This window comes from Pararge aegeria, chromosome 27 (genome assembly GCF_905163445.1).
Source record: "Pararge aegeria chromosome 27, ilParAegt1.1, whole genome shotgun sequence".
NCBI classification, from domain to species: Eukaryota; Metazoa; Arthropoda; class Insecta; order Lepidoptera; family Nymphalidae; genus Pararge; species Pararge aegeria.
The window spans coordinates 5,043,407-5,070,791 of NC_053206.1; the positions used below are offsets into that span (position 1 = coordinate 5,043,407).

General features: G+C 37.5%; 1 protein-coding gene across 1 annotated transcript in view; it reads right to left on the reverse strand.

Annotated features, from left to right (window-relative positions):
• The window catches only part of LOC120635734, a 127,936-nt gene that overhangs the window by 15,777 nt on the left and 84,774 nt on the right, over window positions 1–27,385 (reverse strand). Inside the window, exons 2-3 of the mRNA XM_039906862.1 lie at window positions 16,253–16,888; window positions 739–6,428 (exon numbers count right to left, since the gene is read on the reverse strand). Of these exons, the coding sequence (XP_039762796.1) occupies window positions 739–6,428; window positions 16,253–16,888 (6,326 nt within the window). The remainder of the gene's footprint in view (window positions 1–738; window positions 6,429–16,252; window positions 16,889–27,385) is intronic.

The window sequence follows — 27,385 nt, forward strand, 5'->3', positions numbered from 1 at the left end:
AATACTTAGAATATGCATATAAACACGCAGACACTGAAAAACATTCATGCTCATCACACAAACATTTTCCAGTTGTGGGAATCAACCCACGGCCTTGGACTCAGAGAGCAGGGTCGCTGCCCGCTGCGCCAAACGGCCGTTTATAAAGCAGTAAAATACTTTTGCAAATTAACAACAGAGAAGAGAAAAGGTGATAGCGCATTGGGTAGGAGCTCGATTTCACTGTCGCATCATTAAACACTATTGAATCAAATAAACATAATACATACACATATTAAATGCAGGCGACACACTGCGTAATTCCGTGAAAATTAAACTTAGTTTGCTATACTCCGCGAAAAGCAGGAGAATCTGTACGGTGTAATGATAATTTCTTCGATCTTTATACTCCACATATGCGGACCTTCCGCCATGTCTCGACGCAAGTTTCGCTCCGACAGAATAGTTTTGAATAAAAATGATGACAAAAGAAAATCCATCTAATTGATTAAAATAGTTACCTTCGATTAGGATTATAGTTATTTCTCTAAAAGTTTTACCCTCAATAAAAAAAATTTAAAATGTAAAATGTAAATTGTTGATATTGGAAAAGAGCAACTGCTGAGTTTCTTGCCGGCTTCTTCTCGGTAGAATCTGCCTTCCGAACCGGTGGTAGAGTCACTACAGACAGACTTGACTTTTCAAAAGTGCTTATATTAGGCCTACTTGAAATAAATGAATTGTAAAAATGGTAAGTACCTCATCAATCGACACGATCCTATCACTACTGTCTTCTTGGAATGTTTGGTCCGCGAAGTTAACGCTCATGCCCTTTCTACCGACGTTATCCTTTTTTTCATCCATACTGCAGTCTCCCTCTCTTTTCGTATCCGTATTTCTATCCATAACTTTTCTTACTTTTACACTATCAAAATCTACTTTTGTAAAATTTTTGGTCGTTTCACAGCAATATTTACAATTACTAACAATATCTTCGAAGTTTAAGTTGTTATCGGGAACGTCACCTAATTGGTTGTTTTTAGTTTCTTTACTCTCTGTTATTTTTACGTGTTCTTTATTAGCTACTATGACTTTTGGTTCGCCTATACAATTTTCTTTCGCATATTCAGCGTTGTGTGCTATAGTAAAGTAATTTACTGTTCTAACTACATCATCTGAAGGGGTGAAGTTTTTGCATGACGTTAAATCGTTAACTAAACTCATGTTTTGCATATAATTATGTGGAATGTTCGAAGTTTCATTATTTGAGTTAAGAATCGATGTGTTCGATGGATTATTTAAAGCTGCAGTTTCAAAGAAACTTTTGACGTTGGTCTGTATTGAGTCGAAAGTGTCGTTTTTTGTTTTGTGCCTGTAATGGTCTTGAGACTGACTTAACTCAAAAAAAGACTTCGAGTGATCAGGTTTAGGTGGACTACTGAAATAACTAGATAGTCTACTATAGTTATTGTACGCATCTGAATCATCAGTGCTTTCTTCATTTGAAGTGAAGAAGTTAATCGGATCAGTTTGTGTTTCTAATTTCGGCTGTTCAAGGTTTTGAGGTTTCTCTTCAATCGATTCTTTATGTTTTTGTTCTTCAACTATTTCCTCTTTAGGTTCGACAAAATTCGAGAATGCTGGCAGCCTCTCATTGGTAGCAGATGAGATCTTTTCAGCCATCGTTTTAACTTCTGCGTCAGAAATATTCAAATCTTCAATAGGACTCCCTGAATACACTAATGTTGGTAGGCCACGAATTTGAGCTGATACGTCAGGTACGTAAGCGATATTTGGATTTAATGTCAAAGTAATAATAGATGCACTTTGAGTGGAAGTGTCTGGAACATACGTGATATTTTGACTGTTAAATCCAGGAAGAATATTTGCAGCTGCAATACTTAATCGTCGTTTATACTCCTCTTCAAAGCCTGGTGGAATACGCATAGGTGGTGAAGTGTTGACAGTAAATGACCTTAAAGTGGACGGAAGTGGAGAAGTCAATGAATTCCTATAATGATTCTCAACTGCATAGTTGCCTGTGTCAAAATAAGAAGCTATCGTTAAAGCTGGGCTAGTCGACGTTGGTAAATCAAATGGTATAGAATCTTTCCTCAGTTCAAATATATGTGCATTAGGTTCGGGATTAGTTTCCATTTTCTTATATCTCTCCACCCGATTGGTGAACGTATCTGCATCCGGTATTGGATCATCGGAACTTCTTTCCCGTTCCTTATACTCTATTTTATTATCATCCGTCTCGGATGGATCTATAACGAATTCTTCGTAAATAGGAAAATCCTTTTTGGCATCTTGCTCAATTGAATGCACGTCTAAACAACTTTCATCTGACTTGCTATCCTCTTCAGGAGGTGCAGCGGGCATATTAATCAGTGGTAACACTGGAGTATCGTCTTGAGAAATTCTATATTCAGCTTTTATTTCATCACTGGCATTTGTCGGGATATTTTCAAACAGCAAACTTTTATCTTCAAAACATCCCAGGGAAAGAGGATCTGGTTGAAAACCATAGTTATGATCCTGAAGAACATTAGAGGAGTGAGGTATATTAGTCGACCATCCGTAATTTATACCTGTACTAATAATATTTTCTATTAACTCAACGGGTGCTGGTAACTTCATTGTTTCTATAATACTTTCTGTAGCATAAGAAATATTGGTCTCATCAGTAACCTTCGTAGTTTCGACCACAGGATATTCAACAGGGTTAGCTAATTGTATGGGAGCTGTAATATTTTCTATTAGATGCGTCGTTAAATTATCTCCAGCTGTCTCTTCTGGCTTATTGACCTCCCTACAAGTTTCGCAAATATTTAAATCAGAATCTGGATGGACAGGAAAATCTTGGTTTAAATCAATCGGTTCACCTTTTACAAAAAACCCTGAAACCGAAGACTTCTTATTTAATTCACTTTCAGTATTTCCAGTTAGAGACACGTTTTCCAGCTTTTCTTCGATATCTTTCACGTCTTTGTATGGTGCACATCCATGAATGACGGAAGGTTTATCTGAGTGGCCAAAATCGAAAAGTGTATAAGAATTTTTAGAGAGTTTTGTAGCTTCATCATTATTTCCTATTATTTTGTTATCAAAGCTGGTTGAGGAAATAACCTCACTGTCATTTATGCCACTATCCAAATACTGTGGTGGCACTAAATCCTCCGATATGTTTTTTAATACTGGTAATACAACAGTAGTCAAAATTTCTTTTGATGTATCAAAATCAATTGTATTTTCTTTACTAAAAATACTTTGCAAAACCTTATTATTCGATAAATCTCTATCAGGATTAGTCAACTGATATTCAAAGAAGGATTTAGTTGAAATATCACTCGTTTTTTGCAATAAATCGTATCCAGTATGAGGTTTTTGTTCTGTATTGTCTTCATTAGATTTTTGAAGTTTGCTTGTAGTCAAATTATCTTGGGATTGTTGCCTATCGAAAAAATCTTTCGCGGAAGTGTTTGAAAATGCTCGAGACGCATGAAGTTTAGAAATGCGTTCATAACCTTTGACTTGCACTATTGGTTCGGTAAAAGACTGTTTAATATCCAAAGCACTTGTAAAGGAATCGGTAGTAGAATGCCCGTATTCAGGATTTGCATTTTTAATATCCGTAATATCATCTCTACAAATATTCTTTCCTAATAATAATTGAGAATCCTCTTTGGAATAATCAAAGAAAGTTTTAAATGTATCTGCAGTATTTTGAGATATTTTAGTTTCACCTTTATCATCTGGTATCGCATTAATTTTTTCGATGTTGATTTCTTTTCTATTTTCTGATAAAGTTGTTCCTTTATGAACTGAGGAATGAGATGCGGAGTCTGTTAATTTTGAGAGATAAGCAATTTTTTCATTTTCAATTTCTTTTAAAGGCTTTTCTGAAGCTGTTTGAATCGTATAGTCTTGGGAAAACGTTGCAGTATTTGGATACATTTCTTGAACTTCTATCAATGACATCGGCATATTTCTGGAGGAACTGTCTTGCATTACATTATGCAAATTAGGAAAAAGATTAGTTGTGCCAGACTGCGTGCCGTCCCATCCCGTATAGTTAAAATTGGGGTGATTTTGTGCTTGATTTAAATATTCTTGACTTGGATAATACTGCGGATGCATAGATGGTTGCGAGGAGTTCGGATGCTGGTTGTAGACATTAGGGGTTATTTGTTCGTTGGGAATATATACTTCTAAATTAGCGTTTTCTGTCTGCGGGAAATTTCGATAATTTCCAACAGACAAATCGTTATCATAATGTGTCAAATGTTCTTGTTTTTTTTCTTCAGATTTAGTGTTATTGTATGCTGGATCGAAGAAGGTTGTAACGGTGTTTTGAATCTTATTAATATCTATTGAACTGAGTTTAGATTTTAACGATCCAATTATTCCGAAACCTTTTGACTCTCGTTGAGTATCATCAAAAGATTCAGTAGTTGGTCTACTCAAATCAAAAGCTGTATTGAAAGCGTTATATACTAGTGGTTTGCGTTCTTCTGGTTCATTTATATTAAATGGGTAAGATGATGCTGTAGTTTGATTTGAATCAAATGAAGTTGCACCATCATATGCTCTAAGTAAACTGTAATCTGATGATATTTTCTGATTACAAGGTTGCACATTTTGATCTGGTGTAAAATAAGCACCTTGAAATGAACTTGATCCTGTTGGAGGTTTAAGTAAATCTGCTGAACTCGCAATTTCATGGGCACTAGCCACATTATAATCTGATGCTAACTTTTGGCTAGTAGGATCTTCGTTTGATTCAGGAGTAAAAATAGCACCTTGGAATGAACTAGGTCCCATTGTATTTAGTATCGGTTTAACATTATTACTAATGTTACCAACACCTGCAATTGGACCGGAATAATACTGTGGTTTTTTCTTTTTCAATCTATAATTTAGGTTTCCTGTCATTTTCGGTGGTTCGGATATTTCTTTCGGAAGTTGGGGTGGCGAGTTTATCATGAACTGTGAAAACTTATCTTGACTAACAGTTTCTTCATTTATTTGCATCTCTCTTGGTGTTTTTGGTATAGAAGTTTGGGTTGCAGGATTAGTAAACATAGAGGGTGCACCAAAGTCATGTCTTAATTGTTGAGTAATATCTGTTGTGTTAGGTAAACGTTCATTTGAGCTTTTTTGAAAAAGGCTTGGCGTTGAATCGCCCTCTGATTTTACGACAGTATCATCACTAACATGTTTTTGTTCACTTGATAGTTGAAATATCTGAAGAGGTATTGCCTCTGTAGTGAATGAAGATTGAGTAAATGGACGTACTCCTGGTAACGTACAATTATTTGAAGATATCATAGGGACTGAAGTGTTAGGTAGAGATAAATCTACTGATTTATTTGAATTGTTTATCGCTATTTGAAATGATGACTGTGGATTATTTTCTGGAGGTATCGGTTGAGTCTGACGATTTATTTGTGGTTGTCTAATGCATTCTGATTTATCTGTCGTTAAATATTGTGCAGTATTTTGTGAGTCGGGTAAATACGAATATTCTGACGGTGCCATATTTTGTTGTGAATGAGTTTCTGATTCAAATGGAATTGTGGGTATGAAGAAGTTTTCTTTTACCACCATTGGTACAGCCTGAGGTTTTATTATTGGTTGGTTGCCAGATATACGCCTCGCTACTGAAGGTGGTAAGACTGACTTTTCTATAGTCGTTTGACTATCTCTCCGTGGTATATTAGAAAACATAGGTGGCGGAGGAATCACTGCACTTGATCCTTGAGGTGGTATTCCCATAAATCTACTATCATTTACCGGACTAAACCAGCTACTGCTACTAGAAGGTTGCGATGGAAAATGTGGTTTTTCTAACTGGACACTATTTGCATCATTTTGTCTTTGAGCAGGTTGATTCTCAGTTGCAAAGTCAGGTATGGTTGAACAAGGTAAATTAGTACGACTTTCTACCTTTTTTTCTTTCGGTACAACTGGTGTTGGATTAAATAAGTCAAAGCTTTGTTTAGCTTCTTCAGGAGTTACTTGAGTTGGTACACGAGTAGTTCCTGTGTAAGCTTCATCACCTTTCTGCGCATCAAGTATTGTTTTGTCTGTCGGTAAAGCTTCGGCATTGGGCGTTGTCGTGTCCGTCATAATAATTTTATTTTCATTTACTTTAGCGGTTGTCTGAGGTGGTTTATAAAAACAATCTTTATCAACGTCATCCTTTACGTTCGAAATTTGTTCTGATAAATACGGTTTCATATCATAACCTATGGGGACATTTTTAACATTACTCTCATCATATGGTATGCCAGGAATTGCATCAGGTGTGAAATAAGAGGGTGGCCTAAGGCTGCTGGGTCCTGGATTTAATGTCTGCATGTGATGATTGTCTCCAGAACTCAAGCCCGGTACTTGGGCGTATACTTTCTTTTTCGTTGTTATCCGATAGTTTGATGTGGTACCTGAAAACCAAAAGAAAGTTGCAATTATAATACGACATGTACAGATAAGTAATAAAATTTGCGTGAAAATTCGTAAGATTCATCAGCGTCCAGGGGAGCGCACTGATAACTATAGTAAGAGTCTTTACACAGTTTGGTTTGACGTAACAAAGACATAGCTTAATAAGTACTATACTTATTAAGCTATGTCTTAATTGTCGTGAATAAATTGTTTTATTATTTATTGAATTTAAATCCAAATTCTAAAAGCAATAAGGTAAGTCCCACATTGTTATGTGGGACTCCATTTCCCCCAACGGAGTGGTATGCGACAGGCATTTTCTCTGTATAAAAAAGGAGGTTTTATATTAGTCTTATAGCTACTATATCTACTGTAGCACGATCTAGTAGGAAACATTACAGTTTCGAGCTACTTTTTCAAAGGTCCATATTACAATGACACGTTTAATACTGTCGATGTACGATGACACATTGCTTTTTTATAATTTTAGGAATTATAATATTTATAAATTTACCTGCGAGTCTCTGGCAATCGCGGCCTGAGCTTTTTGACCACTAAGCTACGGTTATCAAACTGCCGATGCAGAAATTAGTATATGAATTAATATCAGTCTTATAGCGATTGTAGCCAGAGAGACTGTAGACAGAGAGTCGCAGTTTCAAATCATGTCGGTTCCGAAATTTTTTATATGCTTTCATATTTATAAAAAATTGATATTTCCTCCAATTTCCTCTAAAAACACTATTAAAAATTATAAAATTAACATTGGCTTTAAGTTATTTTTCAAGTAATCGCAATAGGGTTATATTAGCATCGCAGTATGAATTCTCATTTCAATAAATAGTTTTATCATCAAGTGTATTTACCAGTGAAATACTTGAAATATATAATACTTTAATTCGCCTACTCGAAATAAATTAATTTTGAATTATTTATTTTTTTAACTTTTTTATTCATTCCAATTAGACATTTAATTAAAAAATTATCGCGAGTTAAAAATAGTTAAGGACTACACCTAAACAAAACCGTTATTTTTAGAGATACCCTTGATATAGTTCTATTTTTATCTTTTAGTTTGTTTGTTTGTTTTTTTACTCGAACGCGATGATCTCAGGAACTACTGCTCCGATTTGAAGAATTCTTTCAGTGTTCGGTAGCGCATTTATCGATGAAGGCTATAAGCTATATATCTTCACGCTAAGATCAACACGATCATATCAACAATATAGGATATTCCAAATCCGGGTTTTCTTTCCTTTTGAGAGCTTCCGCTGCGTGCGCTTCGTAAACGGTTAAAGTTTCGATAAAATCATGTAAGACTAAGTTGTTGCCTTTTAAAAGATCTTAAAAAAGTCCGCGCCAGCATATATCTATCAAAAAAAAAAAAACTAAATTGATTTATTTCAAGTAGGCCTAATATAAGCACTTTTGATACGGCAAGTCTGTATGTGTGTAGTGACTCTACCACCGGTTCGGAAGGCAAGAAACTCAGCAGTTCCAACATCAACAATTTTAATTTTACATTTTAACATTCATTTATCTATCTTGTGAGAGATGAAAGCGGAGCTGGATGCTTCCAAGCAACCTTGTCATTATTGACCTCATCTTTTAAGGTCGACTTGTACGCGGACGAATTCGCGACGGACTGCTAGTATATAGATATAAAGAAGGTATTAACGGGACGGCTTAAAAGGCACCGTGGCAATGACCCCGTATGACCCCAAGCCAGGAAAAAAAATCACGTAATCATATAATTATATTGCCAAGCTATCCGCATTGTTAATATGTCCATACTCACATTATTAATGAGAGATTATGTTTGTTTGTTTTGTGTTTAGCTTAAATTTTTTTTTTTTTATTTATTTGTCGTAAATTCCACATTATAACTGAGAGTATATGTTTGTTTGTTTTGTGTTTAGCTTAAATTTTTTTTTTTTTATTTATTTGTCGTAAATTCCACATTATAACTGAGAGTGCGTATATGTTTGTTTGTTTTGTGTTTAGCTTAATTTTTTGTTTTTTTTTATTTATTTGTCGTAAATTCCACATTATAACTGAGAGTGCGTATGTTTGTTTGTTTTGTGTTTAGCTTAAATTTTATTTTTTTTATTTATTTGTCGTAAATTCCACATTATAACTGAGAGTGCGTATATGTTTGTTTGTTTTGTGTTTAGCTTAAATTTTTTTTTTTTTATTTATTTGTCGTAAATTCCACATTATAACTGAGAGTGCGTATATGTTTGTTTGTTTTGTGTTTAGCTTAATTTTTTTTTTTTTATTTATTTGTCGTAAATTCCACATTATAACTGAGAGTGCGTATATGTTTGTTTGTTTTGTGTTTAGCTTAAATTTTTTTTTTTTTATTTATTTGTCGTAAATTCCACATTATAACTGAGAGTGCGTATATGTTTGTTTGTTTTGTGTTTAGCTTAAATTTTTTTTTTTTTATTTATTTGTCGTAAATTCCACATTATAACTGAGAGTGCGTATATGTTTGTTTGTTTTGTGTTTAGCTTAAATTTTTTTTTTTTTTTTATTTATTTGTCGTAAATTCCACATTATAACTGAGAGTGCGTATATGTTTGTTTGTTTTGTGTTTAGCTTAAATTTTTTTTTTTTTTATTTATTTGTCGTAAATTCCACATTATAACTGAGAGTGCGTATATGTTTGTTTGTTTTGTGTTTAGCTTAAATTTTTTTTTTTTTTTTATTTATTTGTCGTAAATTCCACATTATAACTGAGAGTGCGTATATGTTTGTTTGTTTTGTGTTTAGCTTAAATTTTTTTTTTTTTTATTTATTTGTCGTAAATTCCACATTATAACTGAGAGTGCGTATATGTTTGTTTGTTTTGTGTTTAGCTTAAATTTTTTTTTTTTTATTTATTTGTCGTAAATTCCACATTATAACTGAGAGTGCGTATATGTTTGTTTATTTTGTGTTTAGCTTAAATTTTTTTTTTTTATTTATTTGTCGTAAATTCCACATTATAACTGAGAGTGCGTATATGTTTGTTTGTTTTGTGTTTAGCTTAAATTTTTTTTTTTTTTATTTATTTGTCGTAAATTCCACATTATAACTGAGAGTGCGTATATGTTTGTTTGTTTTGTGTTTAGCTTAAATTTTTTTTTTTTTTATTTATTTGTCGTAAATTCCACATTATAACTGAGAGTGCGTATATGTTTGTTTGTTTTGTGTTTAGCTCAAATTTTTTTTTTTTTTATTTATTTGTCGTAAATTCTTTAGACATTTTTAGTAGCACTGAAAATTTTTGCATTAACTTGCTATGTCAGCTTATTTTAAGTTTTGATTAGGTACTTTAGGTACCTTAAGTTAATATTATCAATCTTGTTCCTCCTTCCCCGTTCTACCACAGTAAGGCGAGACACCGAGAGCGGTGGCATCCTTATGTGGTTGATATCCCATCAACACGCACGAAACGTTTTTTATCCACGTTTCTGATACGTCCCGCTAAGATGTGGAACGCCCTCTCGGTAACTGTGTTTCCTGCCACGTATAATTTAAGTACCTTCAAGGCTAGAGTGAATAGGCTTTTTCTAGGCAAGCGTGCTCCAACCTAGACCTCATCATTGCTTTCTAACGGGCATGATTGTCGTCAAACGCTGGCCTAAAAAAAAAAAAAATCTGTCACAGTAAGAAATACTTGTATCTACATCGTATCGCCCTACTGCTCGTTACAATTTAATGTGGATAGTGTTGTGGATTATTAATTTGTGGGACATAATATGTCCAACCCCCTTTTGTTTTTTGTTTCGATTTAAGAGCTTCTGTTGTAATATGTAATTGTTTACTGTCCCAAATAAATACAACTGGCGTACAACCAGATACACGAGTGTACTTGATAATTTCATACAATCTCATATCTAGGGGGTACTATGGCTTAGGAAGCACGATGGCAGAACTCAGGGCGGCGTAGGAAGAGACGAAGCAGACCGCCTTGAGTTGGTTTCTCCGGGACCCCGTGGTGGGGCGAACCGAACTACGGTCTTGGACCCAGAGGAGGGGATGGCGAGCGAGGAATCTTGCCGAGAAGATCCAACCAAGCACGGCACACAAGAGTTGCGGGCTTGGGCGGGAAAGGGCACGGCGCCCATAATTCAGTTGGCAACCAAGTCCAGCCATCTGAAAGGGACGTACGTGAAGAAGTTCAAGGAGGCGGCCTTCGAACTCCAGGACATAATGTAGCGTCTGCAAGCGGATAAAATCCGTCTCCGCTCTGAGCTAGAGCTTATCAAGGCGGAGCAGAAGGCGCGTCTTCACTGAAATAAAGACCGCGATTGCCAAGAAGAAAGGGAGGCCACGAAGATGACAGCAAAGAGAGCTGCGAAAAAGGAAGTGGAAACGGGTGGGCCACCTGCCTCGGCCCTGCATGCGGACGTTTTGGAGGAATTAAAAGCCTCCATAGTGACCGCTGTTGGTAGAATGTTTTGCAGGGATTGAGCAGCGTCTCCTACCTGAGAAGGTCATCCGCCCACTACGTTCTCAGACAGAAGTGGTACGGCTCCCTCCCTCTCAGCTGGGGCCTCACAGGCACCTCGGGGCCTATAGGGTGGCCTCAGCGTCACCTGCGGCATCCCCGGCGTCAGCAGGCCCCTACTTAATAGGGGGACAGTACACAACGGGGTCCGCGCGCAGGTTGGTACCATCGTGAACCTGTCTTTTGCCTCCTCTTCGGTTGCCGACGAAGTTACCAACTGGAAGGTGGAGGACGACGGGGTGGTGTCCCTGTCAGATCATAATTATGTCCGAATGAGGAAATCCCCGGTTGTCGCGATGGCACCTCCCCAGGGTCCAAACCGTTTCCCTCGTTGGTGTCTCACCCAAATGGACCGGAAGTTGGATAGAGAGGCCTCAATTGTTAGGCGATAGGCCTCTCCCAAAACTGAGATAGACACGAGTGTGGGAGAACAGGCCGAACGGTTCCGTGTGACCTCATTGTCCGGCAACCCAGACCCTCCAGCCGGAGTTCTCGCGGCGTGACACGTCCCCCCAACGATGTCCTTCCCGGTGCTGAGGCCGAAAGGGGTTCCTCTCAGCTGGTCGATAGCGGTTCTGTCCCGATGGTTATCGAGGAGGAGATGGACGTAGCCTTTGCCGCCTCCGGTCCAAGAAGACGGCACCTGGACCAGATGATATCCCAGGACGGGTAATATATATGAGACGACCCGTTCCTCGAGGAAAGACTCCGGAAGCTGTTTTACCGGTTACTGGCTACTAGCTGGACAGTGCCCCAAGTCTTGGAAGGAGGGACTGCTGTGCCTCATCCGCAAAGAATGGCGATCGCTCGACGCTCCGTCGGCATACAGACCGATAGTCTTGCTCAACGAGATCGGAAATGTCTTTGAGAAGATCCTTGCTGACCGACCCGTTGGGCATCCGGAAACTGTCGGTCCAGGACTCTCGGTGAAGCAGTACGGCTTCAGGGCGGATCGCTTGACCATTGACGCCCTGGAGTCGTTGAAGGCCCTGACAGATGAGGCAGTTGCCGGGGGGGGACATCATTCTCGTCTTCTCCTTGGACCTCACGAATGCCTTCAACGGCCTCCCCTTTGAGACTCTTCTTAAGGCATTCTGGTACCATGAAGTGCCTCCATATCTCAGGAGGCTGTTGGAGTCGTACCTCCAGGATAGGTGGGTATCTTGGACGGGGAGCAACGAGACAGGCGGAAGGTGCCCAACGGGGTCCCGCACGGGTCTGTTCTGCGGGCGGTGTTGTGGAACATAGGTATCGACTGGCTCCTGCGCGCCCCTATGCTGCCAGGGATGAAGGTGTTATGCTATCGAAAGATATCATCGTCACCTAGAATTTAGCTCATAAAAAAAAACCAAAATCGGTTTACAAAAGGCGGACTTAACGCTACGGCTTTTTCTACTAGCCAACCTTCGAAAGTGCGAGAAAAACAAGTGAGGGTGTGGCCAAGAAACAAAAAAATATAGATATACATAATTTGTATACCTTATAGATTTTAACTTAAAACATGTATAACTTAAATTATTATATTCGACTGGTAGTTCCAGATATAAGGACATTATGACGTATTCCCTATTCAAAACGTTTGGGGGTGGAATTTTTAAAATCCCGAAACATTATTATTTTTTGTACACCCTATATAGGAAGAATGGGTTCTTCTTAACTTCATTTACATTGGTAGTTTGCCTGGTAAAGATCGCTTTTAAGCTATAAGGCCTGTTTTACCTTTTCTTTATTTCTTTCAATTGTATTATCAAAATTAAGCTTAATTTGCTATACTCCGCGAAAAGCAGGAGAATCTGTGTGGTGTAATTTATAATTTCTTCAATCCTTATACTCCACACCAAACGAAAACGGAGCACGGAGCGAAACGTGCGTAGAGGGTATATTGCCGAAGATCTGTTTGGTGTGGAGTATAAGGATTGAAGAAATTATAAATTACGCAACGCAGATTCTCCTGCTTTTCGCGGTATACTCCGCAAATTAAGCTTAATTTTGATAATATATCATGGATTTCCGCATAGTAACGCCTGCTTCTATCCAATATCTTTTAATTGTGTTTCTTTTATTGCTTTGTCTTTTCTTTTTACTATTTTAACAGTCGAAATAAATACAAATTTTCTCATCCATGAATGACGGACTGCTAATTTGTTGATTCAAAATAATTTGGATCTCTAAATAACAAATAACTATAGTTGAGTGAAGACAGTGTTTTGTTACTTCATCTTAATAACCCATTCTTAGCCAGGGCATAGGTCTCCCACAACGAAAAAGGTTAAGGCCGTATCCACCACGCTGGCCCAGTGCGGATTGGTGGATTCCACACAGATTTCAGCACATAATGTAGGCATGCAGGTCACCTTACGATGTTTTCCTCACCATTGAAGCAAGTCATATTTTAATTGCTTAAAACGCACATAACTTAGAAAGCTCGAACCCGGTCCCTACGTAGGATAGGCCGAAGCTTAAACCATTGGGCTTTAACGGTTCTGAGGTATAAGAACCTATATTCTGCACTTTTAAGAAACGGTCACGTAACATGATCTTTCGAAAGCCGTATGTTTACAACTGACGCTTGCCAAATGTTGAATAACTAGCTGTCGCCCGCAACTTCGTCCGCGTTCGGTTTTGTTTTTAAAGCATATCTATACATATAATAAAATTGGAGTGTATGTTGGTAATAATGAAATAACCGTTTTTAACTACATGTATATGAATATATATAGGGTACATATATACACCAAAATAGCATTTTTTACAATGTTCTGTCTGTCTGTTTGTTCCGGCTTATCTCTTAAATGGCTGGACCGATTTTGACGGGACTGACTTTATTGGCAGGTAGCTGATGTAATAAGGAGTAACTTAGGCAACGTTTATGTTAGAAAAACTCTTTAAGGACACCTAAACAAAACTTAATTGGAAAAGTTCAGTTTAAAAACTACACCCGATTTTTTTTTACAACAATATACAACTTATGCTTTTAAACAAAAACAAACGCGGGCGAAAGCGTACGACGAACAGCTAGTCTTCAATATATTTTAAGTGTACCTCTAAAAGTAAGGTACACTTAAAATATATTAAAGACTAGCTTAAATGAAATGTAAGATTGGAATGAAATTAAAATTATTTTACTGCTCTATAAATACTCGATTATGAAACCATTTTTGAAGTTATACTTCTTTTTGCGCGTTATGGAAAAATACACACCGTCAGAAAAAGCTGACACTGAAAGTTAGCTATAAGGTTTGACAGTGTACACTACAAAGTATGCGGGCTCATTCCGGTGATTTAATTGATTCAATTGTACAAAAATCTCAAATTTTATTATCGACTGAAACTTGTCGATCGTATTCCAAATTTATTATGTCCATTTCTTTGACCATGTAGAAATATTTTTTTGTGATGTGTAGATAAACTTTTTTTTGACTAGATAATGCGTTATAATAAAACTTTCAATATATTTATTGTTAGTGTAATATTTTCTAAAAACTTAGAATAAGGCGAAAGATAAAATATTATTGAAAAGATTTTTATCTTGTTACGCCAAAGAAGCTATAACTTCTATCGCTAACATAAGTACACACACGTTGTTTTTTTTTTTAAATAAGAATTAATACTGCGATACTAATGTAAGCCACTTTTGTTTCTACCGGCGATCTAATAAAAATTAATAAAATTTTAGAACACAAAAGGTGCTATTGCGACTTAACTATGATAGTTAGATATATACCCTCGCGGCCTTTTCTGTAGGTTGTTTGTTCTTTAATCATATAATACATCAATAGTTTTCTCAGCGCACGCCACATAATGAATTTTATAAGCAAAACTTTCGGTTACATTATTGCAATTTTCTCAAGGATCTCCATTTTTTTAAAAAATAAATTAAAGCCTATGTCACTTCGTGATAGTTTAGTTTTCTTTTGGCGAAGAAATGGTTAAAATCGGTTCATTAATTTCGGAGCCTGTTGGGTACAAACAACCCAAACAAACAAAAAAATCGTCTCATCTTTGAATGAATTAATTAATAAACTTTTATGTTACTTAATACTGACGGCCGACTGGCGCAGTGGGCAGCCACCCTGCTTTCTGAGTCCTAGGCCGTGGGTTCGATTCCCACAACTGGAAAATGTTTGTGTGATGAACATGATTGTTTCTGGGTTTTTATCTGTATATTATAAGTATTTGTGTGTATCATATTCTTAAAAATATTCATCAGCTAAATTGGTACCCATAACACAAGCTACGCTTTCTTTGGGGCTAGATGGCGATGTGTGTATTGTCGTAGTATATTTATTCATATTTATTATTTTATTGTAATCCAAAGAAAAAAGTAGTTAACATATAGCAAGAAGAGTACAATATAAGAGAGAGAGAGAGAGAGAGAGTATAAATAGTCCTCTTGAAACACTCTATCAATTTCAAAAATAAGGCATAAAAATCTGTTGCGTAGTTTTAAAGATCTAAGCATACATAGGGACAGACAGAAGGTGGAAAGCGACTTTGTTTTATATTATGTAGTGATAGTGATGTCTGGTACGGTGATTATAGCCGACGCACCAGTATAGGCGTTAGGTCAACGTAGTTACAGGCCTAAAGATCAACAGACCGTGGGAACATAATATTATCCCATTAATGCATATATACCGTGGTGTTTTTAAGCATTCCGCGCACCGGCTCTTTAAGATTGGCCGCTCCATAATCCTACTATTATTATAAATGTGAAATTGTGGAAGTTTTGATGTTTGTTAATCAATCACGCAAAAACGGCTGAACGGATTCGGATGAAATTTGGCATGCATTGTAGCCTTTGACATGGAAAAGAACATAGGCTAACATTTATTCCGCTTACTTGTAATTCCCGAGGGAAAATTGAAAATTGTTTACGAGCTAAGCCGCGGGCGGACAGCTTTGATATTTGAAACGCATGTCACCTGTTCTATGAAAACGGACATGTACTTTCTATACCGATCTCTCAAATAGTAAGTAAGATTAAAAATTGTTTGATAAATAAGTATAAGTCGTGTAAAGGACTATATTAAATTAAATTATGTGCGTCAAACAAAAATATAAATTTTGCAACACTACCATATTAAATACGTAATAGATGAAACGCAAAACGGTTGCTATTTTTCTCCATTACAGCGCAAGCGATAAAACGATACATTTTATTAATATAATGTCTTGTATCATGTTTAATGTCATCTTTCATTCATTTGTTTTATAGTTATCCATAAACAACGTAGTTCCATCTAGTTTTTGTAATTGGGGCGCTGCCATACTAACAAGATGTAAAAATAAATAAATGATTGGAAAGTTAATCTTTCAACTCACCAGTCATAGGGGGTTCTCGAAGCGGTGGAGGCGCTATACTGGCCGGCGCCTCTGGTACAGCAAACGGCATATTAACAGCTGCTACAGGTTGATGCTGTACATCATGGTGTACCTTCGTTTCATCAGGAGTCACCTCTCTGCTCTTCAAACTCAGCATGTTGCTGAAAGAACTAAAAACAGCGCTCGCAACGTGTGGTAACACATTCGGTAGCTGTGAGAAATTCTGAGCTATATCTGCTGTGATACTTTGCTGTATATTCTCCGAATTGTGTTCTTTATCTGGCTCAATTGTATCGTTTAGATTTATCTCTTCAAGATTCTCTTCAGCCTGTAGATTTGCATTCTGATCGCTTACGTTACTATTCAATGGTGCGCTGACATATCTAGTGCCTTGTAGTCTCGCGAAGTATTCGTTTACGTCGAAATCGTCAGTGGATTTAGCGGTGGCTTTGGATACAGTATGCATTTCGTTAATTTTATCGTTTTGCGTGTTTTTATTATTATTAATGGGGTTTAATATGTGTGTCGGGATGTTTGGCTGTTGTGTTTGGTTACTATTTGTGTCGCCGGCCGATAAAACTGTGATGTCATGTTGGGAGTGCCCCAAGGATCTCATCTGGGTCCCGATTCGTTCATCTGTAACAATGGAAAAGTATGGTTTAGTTAATCAAATAGTTTAATTTATGCAAACTTTATTGGCAATTAGCTGTTGCACGCGACTTCGTCCGCTTTTATTTTGGGTGTTTATAAATCCCGCTCTTATGTTCCCGGGATAAAATGTTTTCTATTCACACACACACAGACACGTCAAACTAATAACATCTCATCGTTTTTCCGTCGGGGGTTAAAAACACAATGCAATCAAAATATCAACATAATGAGTCCAGCGACTTCACTTATGTGAGCTGAACTCTATGCAAAATAACTGGTAAGTAACTGACGCATAGATTTGTACGTAAGGCTACACCTAGGATCACTAATTGATAGTTGCATAGTGAAAATTACTGTTTATCTTACTGGTCTACTTTCTCCTTAAGTGCTAGGCTGTGGTGTACAGGTTTTGCTGTTAACTGGCTGAGTTGCCCCGACTTCATCTATACAAGTCTAGTTTGAAGGGTGCGAAAGCGGGTTTAAAAGTACTTTATTTTTTATTTCACTACAAGCAGTGACGTGCACTTCATACATGCACAAAAGCACTGCTTACCCTAAAATTTATACATAACTCTTGTGGGAAGAGGATTTTTGTCGTTTATGCAATTTTCCTGCTGCATGCATACCCTGGTAGGAAATCCAGTGCACGCCACAGATTACAAGTTAGACCTAGACTGCAATCTCATCTGGTGGTAAGCGATGACGCAGTCTATAGCCTAAGGATTTGATAGACAGGCGTGACTTAGCGGAAATCCATAATATATTATGAAAATTAAGCTAAATTGTGGCGCGCTCTAAAGATGACCGGTGGAGCGAACGAGTCTTGCACTGGTGGCAGAGACGACATTGAAGCCCACTTGGACAAGGCTCGCCACTAATAATAATAACAATAATAACTCAAACTGAACTGGACACCCTGGACTGTAAAGTTCGCAAACTGTTGACGGCTTACCGTATGCATCACCCACGTTCCTCTGTAATGAGGTTGTACATCCCACGCAAGTGTGGAGGACGTGGTCTTTTGAATGCCAAGAACCTTCATAATCGTGAGGTGTGCAATCTTAGAGATCATTTTCTTAGAATGAATATATATGTATATGTAAGGATGTCGTTGCGGTAGATAAGGGTCTTACTCCACTATTCCTTGGCAAAGAGAACTGGCGCAAGCCAAAAGTACTTAGCAACTCAGATCGTGTGGCGGTATGGAAGAGTAAGGAGTTGCATGGCAGATTCTACAAGGCCCTGTCGGGACCAGATGTAGATCAAATCGCATCTGTATCCTGGTTACAGTTCGGTGACCTATTTGGGGAAACCGAGGGTTTTGTCTGTGCAATTATGGACGAAGTCATCAAGACGAGAAACTACCGGAAACACATTATGAAAGATGGCACTCTAGACATATGTCGAGCGTGTCATCGTCCTGGGGAGTCCCTCAGGCATATAGTTTCCGGGTGTTCTCATCTTGCTAACGGCGAATACTTGCACAGACATAATCAAGTAGCCAGGATAGTTCATCAACAACTTGCTCTTCGGTTTGGCCTTATCGATTTTGAGATGCCTTACTATAGGTACGACCCGGCGTCAGTTCTTGAAAATAGCAGTGCATTGCTCTACTGGGATCGAACGATTATCACTGACAGGTATACACGAGATTACCGCCATGTGGAATGTTGAGTCGACCGTTGTTGTTCCGATAGTCGTTTCAGTCAATGGTCTTCTCGCGATAAGCTTCGACCAACATCTCAAGAAGCTTTCGCTTGGTTGTTGGATCAAGGGTCGGATACAGAAGGCAGTAGTCCTTGAAACGGCGCGTATTGTGAGGAGGTTTCTCACTCTGGAGCCCTGACCACCGGTTGCTTGGGCATTCAAAAGCCCCGCAAGCGGAGGGTGGAAGTTTTTTTTTTTTATAAATTTTTAATAGTGTTTTTTAATTTATTCTTAAGCATTGTTAATAATTAAAAAAAAAAAAGAAAAAAAAAAAAAGAAAAATAATAAATGATAGATTATAATAACAATAATAATCATTTATTTCAGGCTTTACCCATAAAATTTAACATCAGTTACGAAATAAAATTAAATGCAATTAAAATATATACCTACATGTCAAAAATAAATTATTTAAAAAACAAAAAAATTGGTTGTCTGTAAAGTCGGCTTACTGACGATAGTTGAACGTGACAACGTCGTAAGAAAATACTGATGGAATGGTTGCATTTTTCAAAAGAAAATTTTAATTTTATTTGTTTGATAGATATTATCGTTGCTATAAACAATTGACACCACATTCACTTTTCACTGCACTTCATCCTTGCCGAAAACATGTATATGTATTATTGTATAGAAGCTGACCACGCGGACGCATCGCTCACTCAAGTAGGAGAGAGACAGATGTCGAACGCGGAGGCCGACTGTGCCTCTTTGTCGCTCGTTCCGCGCGCTCGCTTGCACTTGAAGCCTTGAATGGAACGCCTCAGAGCGAGGTAACGCCGCATGCGTCATGTTCTTCGTGCGTGCAGCCGGCTCCATCGAATTATAAGACGTTGTCACGTCAAAAATGTTTTGAATTTTCTTAAAAAATGCGAAGAACTTTTTCCCCAACCTAATAGATTCCCCCACCTTGCTAACTCAGTTAAGTCTATACTTCGCAGTTAAGAGAAAACTTTCCTGTAACAAATAGTCGTTATCACTAGCCAAGTATTTTTAGTAGCTTAACTTGTTTCGCGATAGCATGTTGTAATTGTTTAATTAGTTATGAAAGGAAATACGTCTTACTCTTTTGCCTTGTAGTAACCAGCCCAACACTGTGTTACGGTTAAGTCAATGAGTATACATACCTACTTCCTATCGATTGATTCATGCCGCGGGTAGAATATAGTTTCAGACATTTCACTTATGTGCCAGTGTTGACATAAGTTTAACGTCTGATTTTTTTTAATTGCTTTAACCCGGTTGCTCTTCTATTAATTTTAAATGACAATGTGAGATGATGATACCAAAAAAGAACGCCCTGCTCAGTTTGCTTATGGCTTCTTCTTAGACCAGGAAGCGCTTGGAACCCTCCTAGCTTTAGTTTGAGGTAAGTTTACGAATATGGTTATCGTCATCATCTCTCTACCATATACACATTTTTCATGTAATTAACGCATCATAAGTGCCATCTATGGGCCTACTTGAGGTAAAGATATTTTTGACTTTGACTTTGAACACAAGTTTCACATTGGAGGTAGAGCGAAAAGAGAAAGAGATTATATATATCTTTATTAATAAACTATGCCACACATAACAATTTATAAAAAAAACCTTAGCGTTAGGTAACAAGCACACAATCAATCAAGGTCAATATTATTGACATTTATCTCGATATTGTCACTAATATTGTCTCATGTGTTGAACACATAATTGCATCAATGCTGCTTAGCGGCAGAAATAAATATGGCGATGGTACTTCCCCGGACGAGCTCTGTCACAAAAAACTCTACTACAACAAAAACACAGAATATTCCGTATACATACATACATGGAGTCCATCAATCCGCACTGGGCCAGCGTGGTGGACTATGGCCATCTCATTGTGGGAGGAGAGTGGAGACCCGTGCCCTGTACAGAGACGATATGGCCTAAGCCCTTCTCATTGTGGGAGGAGACCCGTGCCCTGTACTGGGGCGATATGGCCTTAGCCTATCTAATTGTGGGAGGAGACCCGTGCCGTGTACTGGGGCGATATGGCCTAAGCCTATCTCATTGTGGGAGGAGACCCGTGCCCTGTACTGGGGCGATATGGCCTAAGCCTATCTCATTGTGGGAGGAGACCCGTGCCGTGTACTGGGGCGATATGGCCTAAGCCTATCTCATTGTGGGAGGAGACCCGTGCCCTGTACTGGGACGGTTATGGGTATGGATATGATGATAAAGATGATACATATACATACACTGGTCATTTAAGATAGTGCCCTGATTTCCCAGTTGGACTGCAACACAGATAATTGGCATATCTTACAGCCTTTACCGTAGGCTAACATGTCACGCCCTTAAAGTCACGTTTTCGTCAAGATACTAGATCACACGCCCCGGCTTTGTGCGTGTTGGCCTTGAGCATATGAATCCTCGAGGTATACTAAGATACATTTATTTTAATAAAAGACATCATCAAACCGTTACCGGCCTTATACAGGACACGGGTCTCCTCTCAGAAGGGTTTAGGTCGGAGCCCACCACGCTGGCCTACTGCGGATTAACGGACTCAATGTTTATGTATACGGAATACGTAAATTAATAATAATAAAAGCTGTATTTGACAGTTTGACAGTTCAAAAATAGGAGTGCTCCGATCGTCAGCAAACTTTACAGGATTACTCGCCAGGTCAATCCGGAGATTCCCTGAAAGTTTCATTGAAATCGGTGCTGCCGTTTCGGAGCCTATACGGAACATACCCGCACACTTTCTCTTTTATAAACATATATAGATTACCCGATGAAATCGTTGAGATATCTCTCAATAAGTTCAAAGTTTATATAAAACGTAAGCTTACAGAAAAATCCTATTATATTATAAAGGATTAAATGTATGATTAAAAGCTTGATCTACTCGTATCAACGCACAGCTCTACACAGATGACGGATCGGGCTGAAATTTTGCACAAAGATGGTTATTACAACGTATGCATCCGCTAATACAGGATTTTTGAAAACTCCATCCCTAAGAGGGTTAAATAGGGGATGAAAGTTTGTATAAAATCATTAATTTATCAATTTATTTATCAAGTTACGTCCATGAAACTTTGATTTTAGGTTTTCGATTAAAAATAAAGAAATACGTGTTGCACAAATTTAAAAAATTCCAACATGAAGGTTTCTGATTTTTTTAAGCAATTTTGTATTCTTTCTTATTTTTCTATTAGCAGCCGGACTTTTTCTTAACCTTTGTAGTTAAAAATTTACCAAATCAAAAATTGAACTTAACGTGAGCGAAGCTGCGGGCAAGAGCTAGTATCCCTACTAATATTATAAATGTCAATGTAAGTTTGTTTGTTACGCTTTCACGCAAAAACTACTTAAACAATCCTCATGAAACTTTGTACACATATTCTTGGAAGTGTTAGAAGTAATATAGGATACTTTTTATCCCGACTTTAAGCTCGGTCCCTTTTGGAGAGAGGATGAGTGTTTGACGATTTAACACCATAACTCCGACAAATTATAACCGATTTAAATAATTATTTTTGTACTTTAGAGGTTATAATATGTGTTTAATTTCGCCCAAACTGTGGTTGACAGTTGACAGAACACCTCAGCGGACAGCAGCAAATCCTTCATTTAAGGATCTACAACTAAATTTAATGCCACATCAAAAAACAAAATCAAACGCAGACGAAGCCGCGGGCAGAAGCTAGTATAACATATAATATGATATACAAACAGCGCACACTATTAGCAAGGTAAAGACAGAGACCTTTGATGTGTTCAAATCGACACTTGGTCACGGGCGCCTGCGATATCAGGGTTCCTTAGGATCGTGACATAACCGCTTTCGATTTCAGTAGATTCTACCGCGAATTAGGAGCAATGAATTCATCGGTTTAACAGTGGTTTAACAATGGGTTAGCATAAAGCGGCAAGATTTTTTTTTAATTTCATAACACGTACCGGATTACGTATATCGCGACAGCAATGCGACAGGAGTAAATCTTGCAATCACTTTTCTATACAATAAACAAAAGTGACGTTTAACAGCAATGATTGCAAGATTTACGCCTGTCGCATTGCTGTCGCGACATACGTAATCCGGTACGTGTTATGAAATTAAAATAAATCTTCACCTATGCGAGTAATATAAAAATAAATAAGGTTAGGCAATGCTTATGTGTAGCGGTGATAGCGCATTGGGTAGAAGCTCGAAATCTAATCCCAGCACGCACTTCTAACTTTTCTAAATTATGTGCCTTTTAAGTAATTAAAATAACACTTGCTTCAAAGGTGAAGGAAAACAGAGTCATTCATAATGTTCTCAAAGCCGTGTAGAGTCCACCGATCGTAATACCTACGCTAAGCAACGCGTACCATATTCAATGACAGGAGTCACTTAAATTTAATTTAGTTACTTTCAGTAAAAACTATAAATAAATAAATAAATATACAACGACAATACACACATCGCCATCTAGTCCCAAAGTAAGCGTAGCTTGTGTTATGGGTATTAAGATGACTGATGAATAATTTTATCAATAATATACATAAATACGTATAAAATACAGATAAACACCCAGACACTGAAAAACATTCGTGTTGATCACACAAACATTTTTTAGGAATCGAATTCACGGCCTTCGACTCAGAATCGACGTCGACAGTTATAAACTGTGAAATGATGTTGAAAAACATCATTTCAGAGTCACACAGAGCAGTCTGCTGAGTTTCTTGCCGGCTCTTCTCAGTGGAATCTACGTTCCGAAGTCAGTAAATACTGTCTGACTTGACGTTTCATAAGTGCTTATAAACTAGACAGATAAATTTTGAATTTGAATTTCATAGTGTTTCGTGAAATAGGGGTATGTACCGTTGCCTTACGCTTCTAACCCACAACAGTAGGTTAGAAACGTAAGACCTGTATCTTGTACCTGCGGAACCCTCCATTTTAATCCGATTCACGCAATGGCATGTATTTAAGGTTATTCGCAATTTTACTATTGGATCAAGTTGATCGTGTTCTATACGGTATTTCGATAGTAAAGGCGTGCGCACACTACGTTGTGCTTAACTTAATAATTAAATAGTTCAAACAAACTAAAAAACACGCTTGGTATAAAAAACTAAACTAATTTATTTCTTTTAGTTTATTAATAATTTTTTTAGTTTTTCAAAGCGTTTTTTTTTTAGTTTTTCTTGATCTATTATTTTTATTAAAGCAAAATTAATCGGTAACCCATCCACCATTAAAGAGATAAAATATAGATAAAATGTTTTTTTTTTTTATTCAGTGTGCCCGTCTCTCGAAATGCAAGTTCTAATTATGATTTAAAACAGGCCATTAAATAGTAACAGCTAACGCCCTCTACCATCTAGTAGCTTAATGTTTTCTGTGGAATTTGTTAGGTACGCAAACGCCATAGGTTTTTTACATTTGGGTCTAGATGGCACTGTAGTAATTAGTAAAAAATCTTATTTTTTATAGTGAAAATTGGAATAATCTTTTCAGATTAGTGTATTGTCATCGGTCCTCGATATGTCTACAAAGTTTGAAAGAAATCTGACCGTTTAAAGTGTGTCAAAATCGCGCCCAAAGAAGTCGGTTACAAACATACATACAAGTGAAGCTAATATAAAGCGTGTAAAAAGGCGCGCACCGCTGACGCGCGTGTTTAACATCCATAACGTCATATCGGTGGGAATGGATCTGTTTTATTGTACTCTGTAACAGTTATTTAATGTAAAAATTATTCATTGTAAAGTCAACATCTCCTGAGGATGCTCCGGGTTCGGAGCGTAACGTGCGTAGAGGGTACATTGCCGAAGATCTGTTTGGCGTGGAGTATAAGGATTGAAGAAATTATAAATTACATCACACAGGTTCTCCTGCATTTTGCGTATATAAATATTATAGTATATATATATAAAATTTCAAGTATATAATCATCACTTAAACCGATTGTCGCCCACAGCTGGACATAGGTCTAATGTAGGGAGTTTCAAAATCCACGATCCGCCCGCTTACTTCCAGTGCAGCGGCTCCCAGCGATTCCCTTGACGTCGTCTGTTTACCTCGTTAGGTACTGACAAACGCACATTCGTGCCCCAACGTCCATCGGTTTAGCGAAATGTGTGGCCTGCCAATTGCCAGTTCACGTCGGTAGCTCTAGTTCTCCTACGGATCTCCTCATTTCTGATTTGATCACGTAGAGATACTCGCAGCATAGCACTCTCCATCGCCCACTGAGTGACTCTGAACCTTCTAATAACGCCAATAGTTAGCACGTTTATAATATTAGTAGGTTATTGACTATATTTTAATGTGAATAGGTGCTTAATGCTGCATGGCGAACGGCTAAACCTGGTACATCTTAGTTACATGATTTTATCCACTAAGCCAGGGGTTCCCAACCTTTTTAAGCCAGCAGCGCATTAACAAGTTAAGAAATTTGTCACGGCGTCCGTTCCCCAACCTAGCTAGTTAAAATAGATAAGTAAATAAATAAATAAATAAATAAGTAAATATACTACGACAATACACACATCACCATCTAGCCCCAAAGTAAGCGTAGCTTGTGTTATGGGTACTAAGATAGCTGTTGAATATTTTTTATGAATATAATACATATAAATACTTATAATATACAGATAAATACCCAGTACTGAAAAACAATCATGTTCATCACACAAACATTTTCCAATTGTGGGAATCGAACCCACGGCCTAGGACTCAGAAAGCAGGGTCGCTGCCCACTGCGCCAGTCGGCCGTCGAAAGTACTTGGTGAAACTGCAAAATGATGTTGAAAAAGAGTAATTTGCTGAGTTTCTTGCCGGCTCTTTTTGGTAGAATCTGCCTCCCAAACTGGTGGTAGAGTCAGTGCAAACAGATTGACTTGCCTATTCAAAAGTGCTTTTAAATAAGAATGATAATAATATTCTTATTTGGTACATATGACCCATCTACACTATTATACAACAGAATAATTAAAATACAGTAATAATGAAAAAAAAAATTTTTTTTCCATACTCATAACGACTAAGACACCGTTAGGTAAAGATACCTAATGGTGTCTTAGTTCGAGTCCATGTAGGACTGGAGTGTATCGATAATGCAGTCATATTTATATCGAAATACCCACCAACTCAATGTCATGAACATTGGTTGTTAATCAAATATAATTTAAATCGTTTCCTGAAAACTGTTCATTAACTAAATAATAATTATAAGCGTATTTGTAAAAAAAAATCTAAAAAATTTAATAAAATATCTGGCCAACGTGAATTATTATTAATGACAAGGTTGCCTGGAAGCATCCGGCTCCGCATTCATCTCTCACAATATAGAAAAATGAATGTTAAAATGTAAAATGTTGATGTTGGAAAAGGGCAACTGCTGAGCTTCTTGCCGGCTTCTTCTCGATAGAATCTGCCTTCCGAACCGGTGGTAGAGTCACTACAAACAGACAGACTTGACGTTTCCAAAGTGCTTATATTAGGCCTACTTGAAATAAATGAATTTTGAATTTGAATTTGAATTATAGTTATAAAAAGTTCAATTAGTTACCCACTTTATAAAATTACTGTAACCGAAGTAAGGAGCGCGTCGCGGTTCACCACTGTCAGTGGCGTGCACGGAGTTTCTTACCACGGTATTAATACAGCAGGAAAATTACATAAAATGGCAAAAATCCTCCTACTATAAGAGATAATATATATCAATTATAGGGTAGGCAGCGGTGGAGCCATAGGGTAGGCAGTGGTACCCTATTTAGGTTTCGAGGGAGCTCTGGCTGTCCAAATAATAGTAGCACTGTACTCATAGATTCGTTTATTGTAGAAATACTAAGTAACACAGTTCACAAAGGTTATCCGAAAAATCTAATAAAGTGATTGCAATGCGTATGAAGGTAAGACGCGCAATGTCCGTAACATTCGTAAGTAGCCGCTCGGCGCGTTGTTTCCCCCCGAACCCCGCATATTGGTAGCGGCTGAAGTTCTTCAATCAAAAATACTTTATTGCACACAAGAAAAAAATAAATAAAAGAGACAAAAACAACAAAGGTACAAGTCAATTAAATTTTGTTTAACAAAGTTCACTCTTCTTCTTCACTCTGTTCTTCTTCTTTCTTTGGGCTTGTCTCCGTACTTGGTAGGCCAGAACCTTCCGTTGTACGTAGCAGCCGAAGTTATACAGCTATCCGCGCATATCGGTCTACTAGATTTAAATCCAGGTGCGCAATACTGTCTTGAACAGGCAGTGCTTTTGTGCATATATGAAGTGCACGCCACTGACCACTGTAGGTACTTTCCACCCCAGGTTGGGAAGCCCTGCACTAAGCCATTAGCAAGTCACTTGAAGTTAAACACCATATTAAACCATTGCAGTTTCGAATTAACTCTAAGTAATATTGCATTGTTTCGACCATTCCGATGACATCATAATATGCTACAAGTCTTATAATATATTAATGGAATGTGCATTTGCGTTAACACTCAGTTTTCACTAAATTGTATTTACAGAAATGAGGAATTAGAAGATCTATAAACGAACTTCAATAGATTTAGCTACACAATACCCTTGTATTTCGTTACATCACAGGCGTTACAGAACCAAATTAGGAAAATTGTCCCCTACCTCGAATTTCGGATTGCTGTAATAAATAAAATAAAAAATAAAAATATTTATTTTCGGTAAGAAACAAAGTGGTATCAATATATCGCTGAAGCCTTCTTTTAAGAGTAGTATTACTTTTCCATAACAATTAAAATAAAGTTAACAAATTACGATATAATTTGTG